General features: G+C 39.1%; 1 protein-coding gene across 2 annotated transcripts in view; it reads right to left on the bottom strand.

The window, feature by feature from the left end:
- peak1 (pseudopodium-enriched atypical kinase 1) overlaps window positions 1-26,863 on the bottom strand; it is a 137,064-nt gene that overhangs the window by 46,377 nt on the left and 63,824 nt on the right. For both annotated transcript variants that reach the window (XM_051920306.1, XM_051920307.1), the window contains one exon: window positions 983-4,529. In XM_051920306.1, coding sequence (XP_051776266.1) covers window positions 983-4,209 — 3,227 coding nt within the window. In that variant the 5' untranslated portion in view covers window positions 4,210-4,529. The remainder of the gene's footprint in view (window positions 1-982; window positions 4,530-26,863) is intronic.

The following is a 26,863-nucleotide window of genomic DNA, read 5'->3' as shown; positions in this document are numbered from 1 at the left end:
AGGGCCAAGAGTGCAGCTGAAAGCACCACAGCTATTAACTCTTTACACACCACCATTACAGCACCGGTTCGGTCAAGCAACTCGGGAGCTGTGGACCTCACTAACAGAAGAGAAGCTTGTCTGTCTGATGTCTTCTATTTTACATAACAGAATGGAAAAATAAATAAGGGAAGAGATTGCTGTTGAACTTGTTAGAGCTGTTACCTCTTCGTACAGTGTCAGCTCCATCAGAAAACACACTACTGGCTATTAGAAAATGTTGTGGGCATGACTATGTTGGGAGATTTGCACTCAGTAAATGTGACATGGCCTACAATTTTCAGTCATATAAATTTGAGATGGTGCAGCAACAAGATTGGAAGCGGCAAATCTAACATATCCCATAACAAAAAGTCTCATAATGCGACATTGGCTTTAGTAGATGTGATGCACTATGCTGCAGGGATGAACACAAGCGGACACAGAATATCCTGAGCAGACATAATTCTCTTGATTACATGTCCTACAAACTACCAGGGGCTTACACAGTCAAAATACACGTGGACAGATTTTAACAGTGGTCCGGTTTTAAATATGTTCCATAAAGATTTGAGACTCACAAACGAAAAAGAGTAATAATGGTTAAAACCAAAAGTTGCCTAAATGGGAAACTAAAACCATATCTAGCGTGGAAATTTTATCAGTTGATATGATGAAACAAAAATTAAATTTGCTTGGATCAGTCATTAACTGTCTAATTAATTAATGCTTCATAAAAGTCTTATTAGTGTAAGCCCAACAAGTTTAAGAAATAAAAAACTGTGAAAAGAGCAAGCAAATTTCATATTCAAACCAAACAGTCAACACTTCGTTCTAACACTATTTGAATAGTTTCTTCGTGAATAGTCTTCAATAAGGTTACAAAAATCAAACTCTATGGTATACAAAGAGTAAACTATACTAGACCAGATCCAATTCTCAATTCAGACTGATGCAAACTTACCTGACAACATTCTTTGATGGATGGCCTTGGCCAGGCTGGTCATCAGCTTTGTGTTTCAGGCCCTCAGATGTCTGCTTTTCGTTTACAGCTCTGTCTTCCTGTAACAACACATCATTCTTTGGCAGGTCCCCTTCATGATTTAATCTTGGTTTGCAAGTGAAGATAATAGTAGGTTTCTGGTTGGGATCATCAGTCTTGGCTTCTGTAAACCAATTATGCTGCTGTACAGGAGGTGGTGGCAACATGTGTATAATGGTACCATCAAGCCCAACAAGTTTTCCTTTTTCTGGCTCAAGTTTGTCCTTCTTTTGGCATTCTTCTTCATTCTTCCTCCTGTGGAAAAAACTCTTAAAAGAGATCCACCGTTTGGCTTTAGGTGTTTCTGAAACTGTCTGCCTCCCTTCCCCTATACCAGATGTTGATGTGCCTGCACTTGGTGAAGAGGGGCCATCTCCATTTACTCCAGTCTTTGACCAGTTGCCAAAATGTCTCTGTAGCAGTTTATTGGCATGATATGGAGAGGAGGTGGATCGGGGTGGGGGAAATGGGGCAGCAGGATCTACTTTGGCACTTACGAGTGATGAACCTGGTGTTGAAACTTGCTTTCTTTTACCAAAAATCCCATCTACCAGAGTGTGTGAGGTCTTTGGTCGCTCTACTGTTTCAATGCTCGCATTTGTCAGTAGCTCACAGATTTCACCAATGTGGCAGGCATTATTTTCTTTTATTGGAGACTCTGGTGGAGACTGGGGAGGCTGGATTGTGGTAACAGTCTGAAAGAGAACAGTGCTGGCTTTTTCTCGGTGGACTGTTCCAGTGTTCGCTTGCACTACACCCTCTTTAACAGAAAGGGGTACTGTATTTGTCTTTTGGACTAACTCAGATACTAAGGCACTACATGCAGCAGGATTTTCAAAAACAATTCCTGCACTTGTTTCTAGTCCTGCAGCTGTCTGTATAGAAGGGCTTGTCTGGTCTTTTATCTCTTCTTTTTTCTCTGTATCGACATTCTCAGGTTTTGCTATTGATTGAAAGGATGGCGTGGATGGATTGCTCTCTGAAGGTCCTATTTCCTCATAAGCATGACTACTCACTCTGTTTCTCCCATCCTTCTTTAAAGGAAGTTCACCTCTCAAACCAAGAAAGCTTTTGTAAACAGCAAGATTATCATAAGCACTCGGGTTGATTAGAATTGGTACTTTAACTGCATTTTTAGTGCCACCTGCATATGCAGGCTCATCGCGGATGATAATGGGAAACGGGGGCATACCTGCATTGTTGTAGCTATTGAATTTAATTTCAGACAGATTTGAGGATTTAATTGGAACTGTCTTATTAGAAGAAGAGGTGCACATTGTAGGGGAGGTAGGTGCTGATTTGTGAGCACTGGACCTGGAAGGCACAGTTAATCCTCCCAAATAATCAACTGTATTTATGTCTCTACATGACTTTATCTTTGACATATTTTGTTGGGGACTGGAACTCGAAGTCCACACCTCCTGATAGGAGATATTTTTCGCTTTATTTGGTGATGAGTTCCCATCTGTTGAAGAAACTTGTTTAGGAACCATTGTGGGCGAGTTTAGAGGGGGACTCTGTGGAGACAATGGAGTTGAGTTCAGCGTAAGAGAAGTTGGTGATGTTAATGCTTTGGATGCCAGGTTTTGCTTGCCACAGTTACTTTTTTCACCCATTGAACCGGAAACATCAACAACAGTGTAAGGCTTACACATTGTTGGTTGCTCTAGACTAACAACACGATAAGGATTGGCCTGCTCTTCAGTTGGATTGAAACTGATTGTCACTATCTGATCAGGAAGGGCCTGAGGTGGGAGACAATTTTTCAACACACCACCATCTGTATGCTGCCCAATCCTTTGCTCCTCCAGTCTTACAGCCAGCACAGTTTTATGCTGGTCGACTACAGTCTGTTTTGCAGGCTTTGTTCCTAGATTAAGTTGTTCGTTATCGTTATTGCTAGTGTGATGTGTTTGTAAATTTATGGCAGTCCCAAAAGCTGGGAAATTATTACTTAGATTGCCAGGACTAGTGGGTGTAGGGAGTGAACCTTCGGGCAGAGATGAAGAGGTTTCAGGAGATGTTCCAGATTCTGAATTAGAAAAGAAAAGGCTGTCTTGAGTAGAATGTGGGCTATTAAGAAGCATACCACCATTGGCTCCTTCAGATGGGTATCCATTTAAGATTTCATCGTAACTATCATCATAATCCACAGCAAGAATGCGCTGCAAAGAAACGTTGCGAAGTGGCACAGTGCTCCACTTTCTTTCAGTACTAAATCTTACAGGTGAAAGTGTGGCAGCTCTAAAACAGGCAAAACGAGGTTGACCCCTCATTCGAATATTCATGGCCAATAGCTCTTCATCACTCTCATCCCAGCTTTCATGCTCAGCCCCCTTCTCTTCTTCACTTTCATCTTCATCATCTTCTTCCCCTTCACTGGAAAAGTCAGAGTAGCAAAATCGTCCACCTTCTTTACTGATAACCTCAGTGCTACCACTAACAGACACCTTTTTCTTGTCACCCTCATTCATTCCCACATCACTATTCCTTCCCATTGTCAAACAACTTGATGCTAGAAGACCCCGCTCAAGTGAACGCTTGTAGCAGCTGTTGATGCGCCCCAAGAAAACATCTAAAGAGCTGGAACCTGAACTGGACCCAGGACCAGACCCAAGACACACAATCTCCTTTAATACCTCTGTTAATCCATTATTATTATTACTACTGCTGCTGCCTGGAGATTGACAGGTCTGAAAACTGCATTCTTTGTGCTCTTCCTCCCTATCTAACAATACATTATTGTTTGTTCCCCTTGGCCTTTTACAGTTCACTAAATTTTGATTCCAAACTGTGAATGCAGAGCTTCTGGAATTTGGATGCTCAAATCCATGGCTACCCTGAAGCTCCAAAGCTGTGGTGCAAAGTGCCATTGTTGGTTTAACGGCTATAGTAGGCTTCTTTGCTACTGGAGGCCTGAAATGACTAGACGTGCCAGTTTGTCCAGCACTGCTCACATTGTGGTAGTTGTTGACATGGCTAGGGCGGCTCCCAACTGTATCTGATGCAGAAACCTTGCGCTGCTTTTGGTGCTGGTCAGCTTTTCCTGTATTAACTCCTGTTTGGCGATGTAGGCTTTTTGGTCTGAAACAGTTCTTGCATTCACCAGGCTTCCACACGTGTTCTGTAAATGCATCACAGGCAGACATGATTGCAGTCCATCTGTATTTCAGGAATTGTTTAATTCATATCTTAGTGTGTGCTTGGTGTGTTTGTGTGTGTCCTGCGGTGGGTTGGCACCCTGCCCAGGATTGTTTCCTGCCTTGTGCCCTGTGTTGGCTGGGATTGGCTCCAGCAGACCCCCGTGACCCTGTGTTCGGATTCAGCGGGTTAGAAGATGGATGGATGGATGGATATCTGTCCATTCCATGGGAAGCCAAGACTTTGGGATGTATTTCATCGTAAGACACCACATATTACACTGCATCAAAGGATGAGTTCCCTGTTAGTTTCACCAGATCTTAGAATACTAAAAAAAGAAAGAAAGAAAATAATTAATGCTCTTGGACTTACATATACTAAAAAATTAATAAAGGACAAACACCTGTAAACTTAAATAGCTATAAAGCAATGAAATACAACTTGCCAACTTTCAAGTTAATCTGTATGGGGGAATACTCTGGACAAAATCCAAAAAATACACAGATAAATGTATAGTGAAATGTAACAATAACTAAACATGACAAAGTTATATGACAGTATAAACAGTTTAATATGTCACTAAATATGTTTTTGATCTTAGTTTCTTTAAGTATTTATTTAATGATTTCTTCATTTATTTATTTCAGTGAGACCTCACACACAATATGAAATACACCTTGAAATTAACACAGTCATGTTCACCTACAACTGTTATATTTATAGAAGATTTTTCAGTTTCAAATATACTTGGATGATTGTTGTCTTAATGCGTCCTGATGACAGGTGAAGCCTCACTGCACGATTACAAAAAAGACATGTTAAGACGATGATGACCTGGCAACATGAATATACATACTGTATATAGTAATGTTCATGACAGATTGGAACATGTAATAGGATCACATGGATCGGCAACACAAACAATCAATAACAGCAAACATCTCCTACTCCTCTGTGGTACGAATAATCTACGTATCGGCACACAGTACTTTCAACAAAAAGAAATACATAACAAAATGTGGTGCTCACCTGATAGCCGTACCAAAAATGACTCATATGGATCAGATAATTATCTATTTAGAGACAGTCTCCGATTGTGACTTAAGCAATGTCGCAGAAGAGAAAAACGATAAAAGCCCCCTTGGTGTGGAGAAGCACAAGGACAAGACAATGGCATAACACTTAAACTTTTTGAACTGAAAAATCGTTTTGAATTGCTCTAGGACAGTGTCAACATGGGCACAGATACACAGTGTGGAACTCTCTTGAAATGCGATCATAGATAGCACGGAGACCAGTAACAAGAACATTTCAAAGAATTTTGGATCCAAGATAGCTCGTGGAAGCTAACTGAGCAATGGAAGGTGGCCTAATTACGACAACACCAGCCTAAGACCCAGGAAGAGAAAGAGAAGCTGAAGAAAGATACCAGATGCTAGATTAGAAGGTCAAGTGTAGCTGTTGGAACAATCAGATGGTTTGGCAGAAGCCCAAGAAGCAGCCTCTAAAGATGATGGCATGTCACTATATTGTACTGTACACGAGTTGATGGGTACAGATCAAAATGACTATGGGCCCAATCAACGATAGGAAATGAACTCTTTTACTAACGCACAAAGCTCAAGATGCATGATGGACAGAACATTATAAGGAGACTCTTTATCAACAATTGTCCAGGGAGATGTTTGATTTCAATAAAACACTGCCTATGCCAGTGCTGGGAGTAAATACAAGCGCAGTTACAAAGACCAAGGTATGCAGAACTATGATAATTTGGAAGAACAATAAAGCCCCAGGATAAGTTCAAGTGATAGCAGAGATGCTAAGAATGAAGGTGACAGTCTGTATGAAGTGTTTTTGTGACTATTAAACAAATGCTGACATAAGACAATGGTTCCCAATGAATAGGGAAAATGAATCATTGTCAAGATATTGAAAAAAGGTGACATTAGAGACTATAACAACTGGAAAGGTATCATGCTACTCTCTGTTCCCAGAAATGTTCTCTGCTTTGTACTGCTGTAGCCCCTCCGAGGCACAGTTGACAGATTACTCCGAGAAGAGCTGGCTGGATTCCGACAGGGACATTTAGCATCTAGTACTCATGTTATTCTGAAATTAAGTGTAAAAGTTAGAGAAACAGAAGTAATTCTACAGCAAAGAACAATTCATAGAAAGTAATAATTATTTCAGTACTAATATTAAAATGAAATAGAATGGCAGACCCTCCTTATGCCCTCCTCATCCCTAAGTAGAATTTCTGGCAGATTCCCATGAAGTGTCCACCCCCTCTTACTCCCCTTCTCAAAAGAATTTTGTTACTCTGGCTCAAAGACAGATCTCATTACAAATGGGTCACTTGATCACTTATTCTTTGCCTTAGGCAAAAACAGAACCTTTTTTGTTAGTCATAAAATGAGCATTCAGGAAACAGGGAACAAATTTTCATACGATTAACTGTTAAACAGTCATTAAATTGCAAATCTTGTTTGTTTTTCAACATTATTAAATATTTAAAAATTTTCAGTATTTATTATGGTCAACATAAATGCCTGAAATGTGTTGGATTGTTACACCATTTTTTTCTAATTCATTTATAGTACAAAATCACATTGATATATAGTTGTGTTCTGGAGATATTGAGGTTAAAAGGCACAAGTTCATGTGAAAATGGTAACTTTTAGTAATATTGTCTCAATTAATTTATACATAGAAAATGTAAAATTGTATTAGCCTAAATATAACGTTAGACTATACTGTAAATAACTGAAATGCTTTGTAGAATTAGTTGTAGAATTGTTTTTAGTGTGATGCTCTAACAAACAGACAGAAATGCAATCATATATACTGCAAAACCTCGATTATCCATCACTCAATTAACGGTCAGGGCCAAAAAAAAAAAAAAAAAAATTGCACATGCCATCACCGTGAGCTTTGCACATTGTAACAACTTTCCCTTGTACTGGCATGTAGTGGTCTTCCTCAGCACCACAGTGTCAGTTACATACCTTCAGTTTTAATAACGTTTTGGAACTTTTCTCTTTTATTATAATTAATCTACTGTACATTTATTTATATGGCAGATAAACGTATGCGTGTGGTGTTGGAATTGTCACAAAAATTGAAGTTATTAAACATTTACAAAATGGCGAAAGTGTTTCAAGTATTGCTTCCATTTATGGAGTAGAAAGAACAGTGAACAATTTAAAGCCTGATTCTGACAAAATTGCAAAATGTGTCAAAATTGTAATCCACTGACGGTAATGTCATTTTGTATAAATCTGTTATATTATGTTTTGTTACTATATTTTGATGTGCAGGCAGCTTGTGATTCACTGTGCGGGAGCAGAAAGGGTGGAATTGATGCTGTAAGTCAGGGCTATTCAATTACAAATTCAGTTGGGCCAGATTGTCAAACCAAGAAGGTTAGCTGGGCCAGTCATTTTAGCGGCAAAGCAGCTCGTAATGACAAATTTTAAAACCAACACAAACAAATTTATTGAAAAACATAAGGTTTATTCGTTGTTTCTCTTTTAACTTTGGTCAGTTTGCAGAGCAAAAGGTGCATACAAAAAGAGCTGAATTAACAGAATCTGAGGTAGCCCCTATTTTTTCCACTTACAAAAGAAAAAAAACTGACCTAGGCTACATATCTTACCTATCTGATCACAAAGTGCATAAAACAAAATAGTGCACAGTAGTAGGCTATTAGAAATAACATTGTTTCCTTTTGAAACAAAATAAACAACTTGCACACATTTGACCCAGGAACATCTCAAAGTGCATAAAATAAAAAGTGCACAGTATTCACAACTATAACAACACTGAGGGAACATATTTTAAATCACCATGTGTGATTAGGCATGCCTCTGTTACGCATCCCACATTATATTGATGTATTGTAGGCTATAGTTACCCTGCTGACTTAGTGGGAGAAGTGACATTTTTTGTTTTGAACGAGAGCAGTGACTTTAGGCTCGTAAGTTGTCAATGCAATTCGAAGGCATTGGTGGAGAGTATGGTCAGTCAGGGAGCAACGAGAGTTGCTTTTTATGGAGTTCATGTGTGAAAAACTTGACTCACATGTATATGTTGATCCAAACATACTGAGCATGACGATCGCTACTTTCTTAATGTTAGGGAACTCATGTGCGTTGACATCAGTCCAAAACATTGCAGTCCCGTTAGTGGAAAGCTCCTGTGCCATGGTTACAGATGACTGCATGTCAACAAGTTCGAGTGTGAATTTCCCCTCGTCAATGGAAGGGACCAGTTTCTTAGCTCTGGCAGATAAGTCCCCTTCTATTGCAACAGTGAACGGGTCTCAGTGAACGGCCAACTCTGTGGGCAGATCAAGTCCATCCAATCAACCAGCAAAGTTATTTTTCAACATCGCAATGAAATCTGTCATCACATCCGTGATTTGTGCGGGGGATGAGATGCATTTGCGGAGTGTCAGAAAATGCAGCATTCGGCCTGTGCTCAAATCATTTGCGAAAAGGTCCAGTTTAACTTGGAATGCGCGCATCTGTTCCACAAGGTCGATGACAGTTTTGTCTCTGCCTTGTAGTCCCAAATTGAGATCGTTCAGGTGTTTGAATATGTCGCTCAGAAAGCAGGCATCGGCCATGAAGTTGTCGTCCAGTATGCGACTCAAGTGCGTTTCTGCCTTTTTTTGCTTGCTGCCGCGGAGGAAAGTTATGATCTCTTCTCTGAGACCGCAGAAACGCTCCAGTGCTTTGCCTTTGGACAGCCACCTTACGTCATTATGCAAAAGAAGGTCGTGGTGCTCAGCAGCCATTTCTGACAGCAGCATGCGGAATAAGCGGTGTTGGAGGCTTGATGTGGAGCGAATAAAATTACTTATAGCCATAACGCTGTCCATTGTCGTTTTGAGCGCCCCGCTTAGTTTTGCGCACAACACCGCCTGATGCACAATGCAGTGTAAGGAGATCAACTGAGGTGCAACAGCGGACCAACGTGCTGCCAAACCATTCACTTTCCCTGTCATGGACGGAGCCCCATCTGTCACAAGCATGCACAAACGCTTCATATCCAGACCACTGTCTTTAAAAAAGACGGAAATTTTCCCAAAGACTATATCACCAGTTGTGTGTCCTTCTAACGGCAGTAGGCCGAGCAGCTCCTCTCGGAAGCATTTGCCATCAAAAAAACGGACATATATGCACAACTGAGCAGTATCAGTTTTGTCTGTGGACTCATCTACTGCTATAGACATAGTATCAGCTTTCATCAGGTCTCCTAACAGCGTTTCATACACATCTGCAGCAAGAATTTCAACCCTACGAATGTTTGAAGTAGGCTATCTGACAGGGGTACGTTTTTTATAGCAGATACCACGCTCATTTTAATTTTATCGTCACTTATCACCTCATCCACGACAGCCAGCATACAGTCCTTCACGGTTTCAGAGTCTGTGAATGGCCTTTTCTTTTTTGCCAGTATCCAGGAAACACGAAGGGATGCGGCAGTAGCTCTCTCTTGGGCTGTGAATGACCGCACCATGGTAGTACTGCTCCGGTTGTAAGATGCAATCAAACTCTGCACTTTTGCAGCCCTCTCTTGAGATCCCTCTGGAAAATTGGTGCGAAAAGTGTGGTGTTTCTCAACATGATGCCTCCGCACATTGTAATCTTTAAATACGCCAACGCACTCATTACAAATTAAACACATCGGTTTGGCGTTTGGATGTGGCCGTAAAATAAATAAGTATTTGTCAGTCCAGGCAGGGTTAAACTTATGGTTTTCATTGGCAATTTTACGTTTCAGTGTTGAGAAAGACATATTGATAGTACAGTAATCTAAGCTACTACCGGCACGCTCTGCATTATTTGCGTGTTGCAGGCTACGTAATTTACGTAGGAATGCGTGTTTTTGGCGGGACCATAGACATAATAAATACTTTATATTTATATTAATATACTATATATTTATATTAACATAATATATATATATATATTTATATTAAATTATATTAAATAACAATTTATGAATAATATATATTAATTTATTATCTATGGGCGGAACCACGGGCTGGGCCACTCGGAGGTTGATTCTGGGCCGCATGTGGCCCGCGGGCCGCCAATTGAATAGCCCTGCTGTAAGTAATGGGACTAGGTGAAGGGCTTCTGTTCTGTAAGGGGTGGACACGAGAAGTTAGGAGAAAAAGGTAGGTGCAGCATAAGGAATTCTTGAATAGGAAGTCAGGAGACAATAAGCAGAAGTGTTTGCGATATAGAGAAAAAAAAGAATGTAAGTGGCAAGAGATAAACTGATTGGTAGGGAAAGCCTTCTTTAATTGTTTTGGAGATGTGCTTGGTAACCCAGATAGAATGGTATGATCTGCTTCTCGCAACTGAAAGAAGGCACCGTGGCAGATGTTAGCCGACTTGCTGACCAACCACAAGCGTTACCTGGTAGGTAACCACCCATACAATCAGATTGTGTTTCAGACTACCAATGCCATGAATGTAAATACCCTGATCTACATGCTGTCAAATGAAAGAACCACACGCTGTGGCGCACATTTAGAGGCTTTGCCTCTGGCGCTGACGTCCGAGGTTCGATTCCCCGAGAGGGGGGTGCAGTGAGTGTATACGCCTGATGAGCCCAGAATTAGGGCGAAACACGTGTCGCATACTCTTTGCATTATTTGACAGTAAACTATTTGAACCATATATATATATATATATATATATATATATATATATATATATACACACACACACACACACACACAGGTAAAATTCCGTTACAACAAATTCCCAGGGACCTAAAAAATATTTAGTTGTAATGAGATTCTGTATTTGTTACTATAGTGCTTTCTTTAACTTGTATCCAGGCATTTGCAATAATTTCAATAGCTTCTTTCGCGTTAATTTTAATCTCCTCCTGCCTACAAGTTATGCGGACAAGAATTTTTCTCAGCATTTCCTTGAGATAATACACTTTCAGGGTGCAAATGATGGCCAAATCCAATGGCTGAAGCGCTGCCATGCAATTGGGTGGGAGGAATTCAATGCGAACATTATCCAAAAGTGGAAGCATGTTGTGGGCAGCACAGTTATCAATCAGGAACTGAATCATTATTTCTTCTTCATATTGCGAGGTTTCTGAACTCTTTTGAGAGACTCACCCACCCAACGGGAATGACACACTGAAGTGCGTCTTGAAGCGCGATAGCAGCGTTTGTGGAAGATTGTTTGTCCGTTGCTAAGAAAGAAAGAAAGAAAGAAAGAATTTGACAGGAATTGGGTTTGTGCAACATTTCAAGAAAGAAACCTGTGACCTTATTTGTGTTGGTTGTGTTTAGGGGTTTGGGCTCGGGTATATACAAACATACATGCATACAGTACACACACACACACACATATATATACATACATACATACGTACGTACATATACACACACACACACACACACATCTATATATGCATATGCACTAAGAGATGAAAATATTTCTTCCCTGTTAATTGTATGAGCTGCTGTTAAACCACCATTTTGTCTCCTGCAGCCTTGACTTTAATCAGTGGATAATTTTTCCCCCCCCATTTCTCACTTGTTTTGAGCTAGCTTAGCTGAGCCTTGTAAAAGGTTGTTTTGAATTTGATGTGAATTAACTTACTTTATTTTACAAAAATATTTTTTATCATCTGTTATCATTCAGTGTGGATGATATGATATGGAGACACTGCTCTCTCATGATTCCCAGGCCACTATTCATATACACTTCAGTTGTAATAGGTGAAGGTTTGTTGTATTTACTATTCATTTTTAAATGTATCTTAATTTTCTTTGTAAAGTAGCTTGTGATGATGGAGTCTATCAATGGTGTTATATAAAATGAAAACATATTGATTAACTCATGCATTGCAAGTAAAATTCTTTACATGTAGAGTTACAGGCTCTCTTTACAAACAATGCATTTCTCACAATATGCAAAGAACGGCTGGCGGCTTGATTAAAGTTGTCAGATTGCTCCAGGTTCTGTATCCACAAGCCAACAAACGGACTAATATCACATTCAAATATGTGAATTTTTAAAGACATACATTTTACGAGGAAATTTTTTCTAAACTTCAAAAGTGAAGTAACACATAAGAAAAGCAATTATTTTCAGAATGGACTCCTGTGTTATTATTTACTTAAGACTGAAACTGTTGCAATATTGATGTGTCACCCTAATTAATCACAATTATTTACAACATCATTCCTTTTCTGGCAATATACACAAAAGTGATGAAATCTTAGGTTAGCTGAGGAATACACTGTTTAGTTTTCCTGTTATGACCTACAGAAGTAAGCTTTGACATTTAGAAATCTTCCTTATTTGGAGTTGTTTTTTGCTCTGTGCAAATGTACCTTAAAACTAGCTGGGGTCAGCTATTTAATTGTTTCAGATGGACTCAGGAAGAAGAAACAGGATGGCAGGACTTGTTTAAATTCTGCATTTAGCCCTCTGACTCTGATGCATCACAAAACTAGCACAAAAGTTTTTTTTCTTTTAGTTTTATAAATTACTTACTTCCTTTATTTAGTTGAAACTTGAGTAAAATGAAAGAACCCGAAATAAACATCTAATCTTTAAACTGGACAGCTTTAGATACGTTTTTAAATGTATGCTTCACTGGTGGTATACTCGTATCATAAATTAGTCTATGTTGCGCTGAGCTCCAAACAATGGTTTTAAATTGACAGTAACAATACTCATGGGAGTTTTAGATTTCAGATATTAAATTCTGTAAGGGGCCACTTCAACTAGGACAGACAGCATGAAAAGATGTGTCTGCACTTGGAAAGACTGCTAGGTCAATGCTGCTATACAGCTGCTCATCTTGTAAACTGATGTCACTGTTTAAAGATCCTCCTGAAATGTTAAAATCATCAAGGTATGTAATAAATATGTGTTCAGTTTTTATGGGAAGTCAAAAGTAATGGGAAACAAAATCATTTTAGATCCACTGCATCTTCCCCTTGTGATTTCTGGCAGTGTCATCTTTATTTCAGTTACATGACCATCAAATAGGGGGCGGGTGGTATAGTGTGTACACTAAGTCATCACTTTGGCATTTCCTGATCATCTGTTCTAGTCTGCTATGTGAGAAGTGGGGGAACTTAATATGTCTTCATTCTTGATAATACCTGGCAGGGTAAACAATTATACAGAAGGTTCAAACAGGCATGGTCTCAAGTGACGCTCCCTAAGGGTTATGACTGGTCCTGCTGGTCTTGAAACACTTGAAATGCTGGGGAGAAGTCTGCTAAGAGGCAGATTATAATAGCTACTCTTAAGGATCTTATTTGGGCCTACATGAGTTTTAAATCTGGTTAATTTGTAGTCTCCTTTAATCTGGTGATTTTTTTTTTTTTAGTCACAGTCTTAATCATAGTTCTTAAAAAGTCTGCAAATGAGTCACATTTTAGTCATATAATAAATTTTAGCTAAATTGAGCAGAGTAAAGGCTGACAATTAATTCAGCACATTTATCAACAGTATAGCTTCTTTCATTCTGTTCACTTATTTTTATAAAAGCAGGTTTAATTGTAAACACTTTCCTCTTAGTAATGTTACATCCTCTGAATAACCTTCTACTACCACTAAAGGCAACTCAACTATTCTTGTATTTGCTGGCTATTGTCCACTTAAATGCCTTGTTTATTCATGATTTTTCAGATATATTATCTATCCTAATTTTTAACTATGTTTGAGGTATCATCTCTTATCTCATATAGATATTTCTCTTCTGGTTCGTCCTGCTTCCACTTCAAAACTGGTCCTGCCCACATGTAGCCGACACAGCATTTCTCGATTCCTATTCGTCCTCTTCCATGTCATGAACTATACTAGCCTGCTGAGCATAATATATCCAACAAGTACTCGAGGTGGTGCCACGACGGTAAAGTAGCTTTACCACCTTTGCGGGAGCCACCTGTGTCTTTACAACAGCTCTTACACAGCAAACATCAGAAGCTAAAAATTATCATGAACACAATCGAGAATACAACTCTTTTCTAGCGTTTGCTTCCATGGGTGCACAGATAATTCAACCTCCTGGCCACAGACCATACTATTTTTTTTTTATTTTTTTTATTTTTTTTTAAACGGTGGCTGGAGTGCCAATCCTTCTTCCAACCCCCATGATTTCCCTGCAAGTTGGAGGACCGCTTGCAGGGCCGGATACAGTTTAACTTAATATTGATATGAAATAATCTTCAGATACCGGAGAAATGGATCATTTTCTCTTCAATACAACAATATATAGGACTACAATTAAGGAGGAACATTTTTCAGGAAACATTATTGTGATGGAAATTCTTGTTTCATATTTTCAAATATCAGTCACAGTCACCTAAAAGTCAGCACTCCTATTGATAATTCTGACAGTGCACACAACACAGTCAACAATTATTATCCCAGTCGGCTATAGACTACTGTCATCCAACCACGTTGTATATTTTTTCAGTGTTGTTGTCTGCATACCAGGGTTTATCAAATAGATTTGACCTGGGACCAGATTCTCACAGAACAAATAATCTTTGGGCCACATACCATTGTATCAAAGACTGCACATGTTTCTCACACTCCCTCATTCACTCCTAGGGCACTCTCATCCAATGATCCTCTCACTCACATATCAAGTCAGATCAAGCAAATTAAATTTACATCTGTGCAATAGAAGGAATCATCACATATTCTGTAAGTAATTTATTCTGGTGTTATTGTTCCAAATGAGCCAGCTCAATCATTTTAATTTATTTGTAAGTTTTATGGATTAGCCAGAAAGTAACATTCAAAATTCAGGTTGCAAGTTAGTTATCAAAATGGAAAATGTCTCCATTAAAAAGTCTGAAGTACAAAACTGAGGCAGAAATTTTTCATTTCAATAATAAACATACTGAAAAATATGCTTTTATTTTGCCGTCATTCAAAAATGATCAGCTGACTTGCCTGATCTGCAATGAAACAGCAACTTTTATGAATCTTATTGAAGCCTGGTACCAAAAAAAAAAATTAATCAAGAGCCTTGAAAGCAAATTATGAGCATAGCAGGAAAATGCTTATTTATTCACCAACTCAATAAGAATAAGTAACATGTGCTTCTCTTCAAGCTATATGAATACTGGTTAAGCACTAAAATGAAGGTTTTAAGAAAAAGAAAAAAAAAGTGTATGACATGCATTTTATCTGAGCTTGCTAGTGATGTTATTGTATCTGTGAAACCAGTACCTCTGTCAGCTGCAAATGCTAAATGTCAAGTTTAAGTTTTGGCTGATGATGTCCAAAGCCAGGCAATACATAGTATCTCACAGGCTGATTACATATCACTAACTATTGATGAATCAGACCACACCAGAACAGAAAACACCAAACATGAAGTAGTATTAAGAGTGGAGGAGAAGGCGTGTGTGTGTGTGTGTGTGTGTGTGGAGGGGGGGTGGGTATGGGCTGCAAGGGTGAGGGTGCTGGAGAGCACTTTCCCCTGTTGGGCATCTTTTAAGCCTTGCATTTGACAGCAACACCTATCGCTCAATCTATAATAGGGGCTGACCTCAGAATGTAAGTTTCATTTGTAGCAGGGGTAGGGTTATTGGCTTGAATTTTCCAAATAGCATTCATAAAGAATAATATGATAATTTGATCATTATGAACTACATCTCTCTAGGTGCAGGTACTAAATTTATTCATTGGAATTTTTTGTTCAGTATCCAAACAATAAACAATGTTTCAAATCAATGCTAAAAATTAAAACACTGCAATATCAGAGTTGTGAGATGAAGTTCTAGACATGACGAAAGGGTTTAAGGTCACCAAAATAAACCAGAAAAGCAGGCCTTTTCCTTCGTCAGCCTGTCAAGAAGAGGCTGACCACAAAGCAGCAAGTCTCCAATACTGGGAAACAAACTCTGGCTTGTGAAGAAAATCTAAACTGTAATCTTATTATCAGGAACAGAAAAACCAAGGACAAAATGCTCAAAAGTGCAAAAAAGGATTTTACTAAAAGGCAATCTGAGGCAAACAAGCCAAAAGGAGGCCCTAGCGGCAGTGACATTAGTATGGCCCCATGTCTTGGGGCTCCAAAGCACAGAAAATGGCAGTACACTTAAAGATATACAATACAAATAATACACAATAAGGAATGCTAACAGAAATTAAATAAAACAAACTTTCAAATTTAACAAAATCAGTAATAATAACACAGAAAAGTACAGGGCATTCAAAAAACCTTGGCTTATGATGTAACAATCAGTGGGACAAATGGGTGAATACCACAATAATTCAGGATTTTCATTTATACAAACTCTACTCAAAATCCAGTCCTCCTTTGTTCCAATTTTAAGATTACCTCTGTTAAATAAAACCTATCAACTGAAGATTGATGAATTTTTTCAGAATTCTGTAAAACAGAATTTGTTGTATTGCTTTCAAGATTCTGCACATCAGGGATAAGACCCTGTTATTGCTTAGACTGGGTACTGATTTAGAATAAGCCTTTTGACTGATCATAACTGCAATAATTACTCATAAACCGAGATGGTGTCTCATGTTATCCCATACTTATCAAATATGCCTGGAACATTTTAGTTGTCATAGTAATGAAGTTTAAATCAAAAACCCAACAAACTACACATATTTAGCTTTTGCCAAATGAAGTATGTTGTTTAGCCAGTCCTGTTAACTATGCACCTCAGCTATTATGTGATGCTGTTAATGTATTTGAGATCATGTCAAAGTTGTGTGCTCTTGTGCTTCAAAGCATTACAAGCTGAGCCAGAGGAATAGTTGGCCAATGCGGGTGTAATAAAACAAAGAAATTAAATATTTTGGAATGAACACACAGAGCTGCTCACTTTGTCACTTTTGTAGACTGGCCACAGCTAAAAACAGTCGATGTATGTTTTATATGGACAAGTGCAGCCAAGTCCATCCTATTCAGAAGACGATGAGAAGCAATCAATTTTGCAATCATTTATAACTCACTTATTCAAATACTTGAATCATGTTAAAACAATTACAGCTCACAGCTGATTGTTTACATTATCATGCTCACAAACCACACACAAATCAAGTTATTTTTATTTCTTAACACATTCAGAATTGGATAAATGTGGCAACAATGAAAGCATTTGCTGCCTTAAAAGAGCAGCTGTGATTTCTAAACTTATTAAGTTATACCATAAAGAGTTTTTAAATAGCATAATACCTGCAGTTCTGAAACGTGCTGAAATGTAAGTGCTGTATAAATGAAGCACCAAACTTCAAATGTATTATTTAATTTTGTGATGAACTCTTTCACATGTCTGGTTAACCTGAATAGAGCACCTGCCCCTTTCAAATTCTCTGCATGGGCCCGATTTTATTTATATATGCATCATGTTTTCTGATTCTACATAATGTTTCATATAAGTGGAGGAAAAAATGTGGCATAGAAAGGGGCCAAGAAAAAAAAACTTGCCTCATCTAATCCCTGAGCTGCTAATTGATGACTGCATCTTTACACTAGTAGATTGTGGCTGCTATTTCCATAACAAAACTAATAACTATATCACATTCTTAATTTTTCTGCTGTTTTGCAAATGTTTCAGACTTCGAGGATATATACACCAGTTGCATTTCTGACTTTTTTGGCTCTATTAGGCTGGTGTTACACTACATGACTTTGAGTCATAAAGCATGTCAGTTGCTTAAATGCATTGCCTCCGAGGTTGTCAATCTGATTAATAAGCTAGAAATCTCAGGATATAGCATATATTTGACTTCCTAATGACTTTTCAGAACAGTTTCATACAGAACTATATCACAAAGGAGTTGGCAGCTTAAAGTTGGCATTGAACTAGTGAATCATAACATCCATTTTCACTGGCAGCTGTAATGGAGTTCTCTATGCTGGTTAACTTTTTCTAAATTTGGCCATGATGATGTGGTCAGATTAGAGGAGCAGAATTCTAAATTCAAGCAGTCTGTTTGTCTAATAACAATGTATTTTAACTACAGAAGTAAGAGAAGTGCAAACGTTAGCTTGCAGCAACTGTGTGTCACTTATCTGATATAGACCACATGTATGAATACAATGTTATCAACCTAATGTAAAGCTGTAGAAACTGTTAAAACCTTTGATTTAATTTATTAGTGAGAAGGGTAACACTGAAGCCAGCAAAACCCTTTTCACACATGCATTTCTTTCACAAATAAATTATGGAGAAGAGAGGAAACGGGAGTGTTGATCAGATACTGCTATTGGGATATAAGTGTGAAAGGGCGAATCTGCCCACATTGCTGGATACATTAAGCTGGCAATACTCCAACACTTACATGTGGAAGGAGCCTAAATAACAAGTCTTGCAGTACTTTCCTCATTCTTCGTGTGATCTTGGCTTTTATAATGATAAAAATGTATGTACCACAAACTGATATACTTATTGTCAATAAAATGTCATTTTAACAGGTAAGTTAGATGTTATTTAGGTTTTAATTTCTTCTATTGCTGTTTTACATCAGTCAGATGCACCCTTTAATTTGGCCTTGAGTGGTCTCTACAATGTCCCTTAATTTTGTGTATCATGGAAAATTTTCTGCTTAACAAATACTTAATACTTAACTTAAAAAGCCATCAAATATAATTGCAACATGGAAAACAGAAACTATGTGAAATCTCATTAAATCGACTGCTGGGCATAAAAGGAGAAAAAACATTTACAGTAGATCATGAAATTTTTTGGACTCATATAGCTAAATGTAGTACTGCAGTGAGCTAAAAGACAACCACACATCTCTTGAATTATAAAGGACAATTCAAGAAATCCATCAATATAATTTCAACCTTCAACTGTATAATAAATTCCGCTTGATCAACAAAGTGAATAAGCCAGATATCAGTGGCTACGTGAAGCTTTTATGATGTTTTTGCAATTGCAGATTTAACCTCAGGATTGGTAGCAAATTCCCTTTTTATTACTCATCACACATATCTTAATCCTTTAATAAAGTAAATGAACTCTAACTTCCTAGAGAAGTTGCTCAGATTAAAACAACACACAATGCACCTGGCCCAACAGGCTTTCTTTAAAGACATGTCCAACTGTGTAATTGACACTGCATTTGACATTGTAAACTCAACAGGATTTCACATTTTACTAAATGCATTGAAATTCACATTGTTAAACCTCTGCTTATAAAAATTAATCATGCCTGCAGAGTTAACAATTTTAGATTTATGTTGAACCTACATTAAGTATAATTCTAGAAAGAGTATTTTTTAAATAGAGGATTATCTGTCTGAAAAAAGAATTTACTTTAAGTAGTAATGACTTAAAGCTGATACAAATAATATGTCTGTACTTATTCTTCTATTCCTGAATGCTGTTTTTGATATCATAGATTTAAAAAAAAAATGTTATTCACCATTTTAAGACAGAATTACTGTCTTATAATGATTTCAGAAATATGCTACTGGAAGAAAATGTTAAGTTCAGAAAACTGTCAATCATAAAATATATGATGAGAGTACATTAGTGTTTTTGCTATACATGCTTCTCTGTGCTTAAAATCATCAAAGTATACATAGGTAAAGTGAATTTACATACTGTAGCTGTGCAGATGACACACAGCTATACAGTACATTTCAGCTGTGCCAGTTAACCTGCATGCTCTTCAGACTGAATGCCTGTCTAGAATCACAGAGGAGGAGAATTTGTTTTCTTAAATGGTATCTAGTGAAAATGCAAGGTCTTTTTGTCTCTGTAGAATGCTGAGAAGCTAATAATGCTTGTTTTTGTTTGTGGCCAACAAGATTATTTTATTGCACTTCAACATGACTGAGAAATAAACACATACATAGTTTATAGATTGTTTATAATGCAGCTGCAAAAGATCAAACAAAAAAAGCAATACATAAATATTTCATTTAGGATCAAGATTCCCAGAGTTTTTGTATTCCTCTCCCTTTTCAAATCTGGCCCAAGACATTGTTAGAAGAAAACAAAAAAAAAATTAATTGATAGATAAATAAATAGATATTGGATTTTTCAGCCTAAGTTACTTTGTATTACTTCAGTAGCATTTTACTAGCATCCGTTTTTTTTTCTTTATCATATACATACATTCATATTATCTATATATACAGTCATATGAAAAAGTTTGGAAACCCCTCTTAATTCTTTGGATTTTTGTTTATCATTGGCTGAGCTTTCAAAGTACCAACTTCCTTTTAATATACAACATGCCTTATGCAAACAGTAGTATTTCAGCAGTGACATTAAGTTTATTGGATTAACAGAAAATATGCAATATGCATCATTACAAAATTAGACAGAGATATTACATCAATACTTAGCTGAGCCTCCTTTTGCAAATATAACAGCCTCTGGACATCTCCTTTGATGAGTGTCTGGATTCTGGATGGAGGTATTTTTGACCATACTTCCATACAAAATCTCTCTAGTTCAGTTACATTTGATGGCTGCCGAGCATAGACAGCCTGCTTCAAATCATTCCATAGATTTTCAATGATAGTCAGGGGACTGTGACGGCCATTCCAGAACATTTTACTTCTTCCTCTGCATGAATGCCTTTGTAGATTTCATACTGTGTTTTGGGTCATTGTCTTGTTGGAATATCCAACCCCTGCATAACTTCAACTTTGTGACTGATGTTTGAACATTATCCTGAAGAATTTGTTGAAATTGGGTTGAATTCATCCGACCCTCGACTTTAACAAGGGCCCCAGTCCCTGAACTGGCCACACAGCCCCACAGGATGATGGACCCTCTACCAAATTTGACAGTAGGTAGTAGGTGTTTTTCTTGGAATGCGGTGTTCTTCTTCCGCCATGCAAAGCGCTTTTTGTTATGACCAAATAGCTCAATTTTTGTCTCAACAGTCCAAAGCACTTTGTTCCAAAATGAATCTGGCTTGTCTAAATGAGCATTTGCATACAATAAGCAACTCTGTTTGTGGTGTGAGTGCAGAAAGGGCTTCTTTCTCATCATCCTGCCATACAGATGTTCTTTGTGCAAATTGCGCTGAATTGTAGAACAATGTACAGATACACCATCTGCAGCAAGATGTTCTTGCGGGTCTTTGAAGGTGATCTGTGGGTTGTCTGTAACCATTCTCCCAATCCTGCACATATGCCCCCTCCTGTATTTTTCTTGGCCTGCCAGACCTGGGTTTAACAGCAACTGTTCCTGTGGTCTTCCATTTCCTGATTACATTCCTTACAGTTGAAACTGACAGTTTAAACCTCTGTAGCCTTCCCCTTGTGGTGTAGTGGGTCCACAGCTCAAGTCAAAAAGGCCCCTTTTTAAATAAACAGTCGCTGCACTCGCAGCTTAGAGAGGGGGTGTGGTAGTGTGGCCGGAGCAGGTTCCCAGGTGAATTCATGATGTGGGTGGTCCTCGCTTAAGTGCACAGGTGAGGAGTCGTCCGCATCCGTAATTGATGCCAGAAGCTGCTAATTGCCACACCTGATCCACGTCCCCGTGATAAATAATAGAAGCGTGAGACGACTAGGAGGTTAAGTAGGAGAGAAGGCAGGAAGCAGGGAGGAGAAAGCCGGTATGTGACCGAGCGAAGGTGCTTGTTGTAAAAAACAAATGCAGCTGAGCGTGAGCCTGGGTGTTTGGCCGGCACCCCAGGAGCAGTCGGTAGTGGTCACTCCCATTGAGCATTAGTGAGGAGAGGGAGTGACCGGAAGGAGGATGACTCGCCGCATAAGGCCAAGATGGCAGCGGGAGTCGGGACTTGGGTAATGACCCAAACCCCCCCCCCCCCCCCACCCAAGCGTTAGCACCCTGGTCTCTGGGGAGCCCATGTCACGGTCTGGTGAAGCCCACCGGAGCCAGGGATCAGCGAGGTGAACAGACCAGAAGAAGGCAGCAGAGAGAGGTGATCAGCTGCAGGTAGGGTGACTCCCCTGGTACATAGCCTGGATGGGAGAAGCAGGGGAGTCACCGGTAGAAAGAAGGCACCGGGCTTTGTTTTTAAAAGGACGGCTTCCAGCCATTATTTTAACCTTGTTTTTAAAGGATTTATTTATTGTGTTAACCTCCACAGTTCACCTGTTTTTACTGGATTATGTATTTAAAGATTTTGAGACACTGCACTATTTATTTGGACACTGCATTTGATTTTGTTGTTTTTAATAAAAGCACTTTTCACTTTTTGCACCATCCCCTTGCTTCATTGTTGTGCCTCACTGCCTAGATCATCGGTGACATTACCGACGGTGTAGGGTTCAAGGGCTCCCAGAAGGAAGATGAGAGCATGGAGTAGAATGCGCATCGTCACACCCCTAAACCATGATACCAAACAATCTTTGTTTTCAGATCTTTTGAGAGTTACTTTGAGGATCCCATGCTGTCACTCTTCAAAGGAGAGTCAAAGGGAAGCACAACTTGTAACCGACCATGATTGGACACACCTATGTATGAAGTTCAAGGCTTAACGAGCTAATCCAACCAATTTGGTGTAATCAAATCAGCAATCAGTATTGAGCAGTTACATGCATTCAAATCAGGAAAATTACAAGGGGACCAAAATTTTTGCACAGCCAGTTTTTCACATTTGATTTAATTTCATACAACTAAATACTGCTTCGCTAAAAATCTTTGTTCGGAAAACACCCCAGTACTCAGATGTTCGTAGGAAATGAAAGACATACCACTGTTATCTTTTTTGTTGAAAGTAAATAATTATGCAGGCTGAGAGGGGTTCCCAAACTTTTTCATATGACTGTATCTATCTATATACATACACACACACGCACATGCATATTATATATACATTTAGTAAATGCCTTTGCAATTTTTAAGCTGCATTCTACTTATGAAATGAGCTATTTAAGTATGCTTCTGTCAAGAAAATTAAGTTGGATAAAAATGACCCCAGATTCTACAAGTTTTCTGACATGTGGGGAGCTTTTGTGTAAATAATATCTGGTGTAAAGAATTCTATTCAGTCAGCTGGGGTGCTGCGAGATAGAATATCACAAATAATGCAGAAGTAAAACACATGTCTGTTGCTATATGCCAGGGCATTGCTTTTTAGTTAAAATGGTCTATAAATGCTCACTACCTGGGATATTGAAAATAATATAAAAATGTTCATATAGGTTGCACAAACCCACTTTTCAACAATCTCAATATAATGAAGCTATGAATTTAAAAATTTAGATGGGAGCTATGAGGTATTAGTGCTAAGCTACTTGCTGATGCAGCTAAACAAGATCAATAAATAAACTTGCCCTAGTGAAAGCTGTCCATTTAGTCCTTTAGGTTTCAGTCACTTCTTAGAGTTTTAATTTCTGAAAATGAAATGTCTCCATGATGACATGAAAATCAGCCCAAATGACACAAATGGTGGCCTCATCGATGAATGTCTGTCAAGTTTTCCAGGAGTGATGCCAGAAGACCCCATCTCTCACGTAAAGGCATTTGTCCACAGTAGACCACATTTTATATTTTTCACATATACCCAGCCAAATGCAAGATTATCCAGAGCTTTACCATAGCTACATTCACACTGGGACATAATGGTGGTGCAAAATGAGAACTTGTTTGTGTAAATAGTTAGAAATATTTTAAACTTCACTTGCAAAAAGCAAGAGCATAATTTTTAAAAATTACTTATAAAGAAGATTGTTTATGGAGAGAAGGCATGATGACAGAAGTAGACTTTTTTTTTTTTTTAAATGGTGAATTCTCACAAAAATAATTTACACAGCACTGAATGCTCTTTTGAGCTGCCATTGAGACAATTCAGTGTTAACCACTTCTTTCTTCTTCTTTCAGCTGCTCCCATTAGGGGTTGCCACAGCGGGTCATCTTGTTTCATATCTTCCTGTCCTCTGCATCTTGCTCTGTTACACCCATCACCTGCATATCTTCTCTCACCTCATCCATAAAACCATCTCTTAGGCCTTCCTTTTCCTCTTGTCTGGTAGCTCTATCCTTTACATCCTTTTCCCAATATACCCAGCATCTCGCCTCTGCACATGTCCAAACCAAAGCAATCTTGCCTCTCTGACTTTGTCTCCCAACTGTCCAACCTGAGCCGACCCTTTAATGTACTCATTTCTAGTCCTGTCTATCATTGTCATACCCAACGTGAATCTTGGCATCTTTAACTCTGCCACCTCCAGCTCTGTCTCCGGCTTCCTGGTCAGTACCATCATCTCTAACCCATTGTGAGAGATAACAGGGAAGCTTGCCCCACTGGGACGCCTGGAGAAGGGAAGGACCGGGAGAGGGGCAGTATCTTCCCCGGGACGCAAGAGGGCAGCTGCCCTGGATTGCACTGGGGCCACAGAGCTTGGAAGCTCAACCCTGTGGGAGACCATGGCCATTGCCAGGGGGCGCCTGGATGGTTCCAGAGCTGTGGACTATAGCACTTCCTCCACACCAGGAAGTGTTGCTGGAACAGGAACCAGGTACACCTGGCTGTGCTCCAGGTGCTCCCCGATGGCCTTCCTTCAGCACTTCCTAATCTCATCTGTCAACCTGTCCATCACCACTGCAAATAAGAAAAAACTCAGAGCTGATCCCTGATGTAATCCCACCTCCACCTTGAATGCATCCATTACTCCTAACACAGACCTCACCACTGTCATATGTCCCTCGTACATATCCTGCACCACTCTTACATACTTCTCTGCCACTCTCAACTTCCTCATACAATACCACAACTCCTCTCAAGGCACCGTGCCATATGCTTTCTCCAGGTCCACAAAGACACACTGTATCTCCTTCTGACCTTCTCTATACTTCTCTATCAACACCCTCAGAGCAAACATTGCATCTGTGGTGCTCTTTCTTGGCATGAAACCATACTGCTGCTCACTAATCATCACCTCCCTTCTTAACCGAGCTTCCACTACTCTTTCCCATAACTTCATGCTGTGGCCCATCAATTGTATCCCCCTGTAGTTACTACAGCTCTACACATCCCCCTTATTCTTAAAAATTGGTACCAGTATACTTGTACTCCACTCCTCAGGCATCCTCTCACTTTTCAAGATTCCATTAAACAATCTGGTTAAAAACTCCACTGCCATCTCTCCTAAACACCTCCATGATTCCACAGGTATATCATCTGGACCAAAGGCCTTTCCATTCTTCATAGCTGTTCTTACTTCCTCCTTGCCCTTGCACTTCCTGATTCACTATCTCCACATCATCCAACCTTACTCTCTCTCTCTCTCTCATTCTCTTCATTCATCAGCCCTTCAAAGTACTCCTTCCATCTGCTCAACACATCTTCCCCGCTTGTGAGTATGTTTCCATCTTTACCCTTTATCACCCTAACCTGCTGCACATCTTTCCCAGCTTGGTCCCTCTGTCTAGCCAACCGGTACAGGTCCTTTTCTCCCTCCTTAGTGTCCAACCTCTCATACAACTAATCATATGCCTTTTCTTTAGCTTTTGCCACCTCTTTCTTCACCTTGTACTCTTGTCTACTTTCTGCATCTCTCTGACTATTCCACTTCTTCTCTGCCATCATCTTCCTCTTTATTCTCTCCTGTAATTCCCCATTCCACCACCAGGTTTCCTTTTCCTCCTTCCTCTGTCTAGATGTCACTCTTACTACTTCTGCTGTAAATGCTCAGCTATCTGGTAACTCTTCGTTGCCTGTCTTACCTCCTCCCCAAACTCAACCTTGCAGTCTTCCTTTTTAAACTTCCACCATTTGATCCTTGGTTCTGCCCTCATTCTCCTCCTCTTCTTGATCTCCAACGTCATCCTAAAGACCACCATCCTATGCTGCTTAACTACACTTTGCAGTCTTTAATCTCCTTCAGAGTGACTCTTCTGCATAGGATATAATCTACCTGTGTGCATCTTCCTCCACTCTTGTACGTCACCCTATGTTCCTCCCTCTTCTTAAAATAAGTATTCATCACAGCCATGCTCCTCATCTGACCTTCCTCATTCCTTTCCGTGACACCATACCTATCCATCATCTCTTTGTCGCCTCTGTTCCTTTCACCAACATGCCCTTGTAATCTACTCCAATCACCATTTTCTGTCCCTTGGCTACACTGCCCATCACTTCATCCAACTCACTCCAGAAATCTTCTTTCTCATCCATCGCACACCCAACTTGCAGGGCATATGCACTAACAACATTGATCATCACACGTCCAATTTCCCAGCTTCATAATCATTACTCTGTCTGACACTCTTTTCACCTCCAAAACACTCTTGACATACTGTTCCTTCAGAATAACCCCTACTCCATTTCTCCTTCCATCCACACCATGCCAGAAACACACAGACATATAATTACTGTTATGTATCAGCTGTATGTGATAAAAGTGACAAAATGAAATTGTATTAAATAACTGTTGGCGGGTTGTTCCATTAAACATTTAGCAATGAAATTAATTTACGCAATGACATAATTTCCTGAAAAAAATCTGCTGTTGCATAAGTTTTGCTTTATTAGAGAAAAAGGTTGCTTGATGCATTTCTGTCTAGAATATTGCAAATTATGTATCTTTGGCTTCTCTGACTTTTCCATATCCTGCTGATAAGACTAGAAAAAAATCAAATGGACAAGATACATGAGCAACCGATTAAAAGAAAAGCAAATTTCCAAACATTAGTAACAAGCAAAGACAAAATGAGGCAATTCTTCACATGAT

Source organism: Erpetoichthys calabaricus, chromosome 17 (assembly GCF_900747795.2).
Source record: "Erpetoichthys calabaricus chromosome 17, fErpCal1.3, whole genome shotgun sequence".
NCBI lineage: Eukaryota > Metazoa > Chordata > Cladistia > Polypteriformes > Polypteridae > Erpetoichthys > Erpetoichthys calabaricus.
Note: the sequence above shows the minus strand (reverse complement) of the source record. Positions and strands in the feature narration are given on the sequence as shown.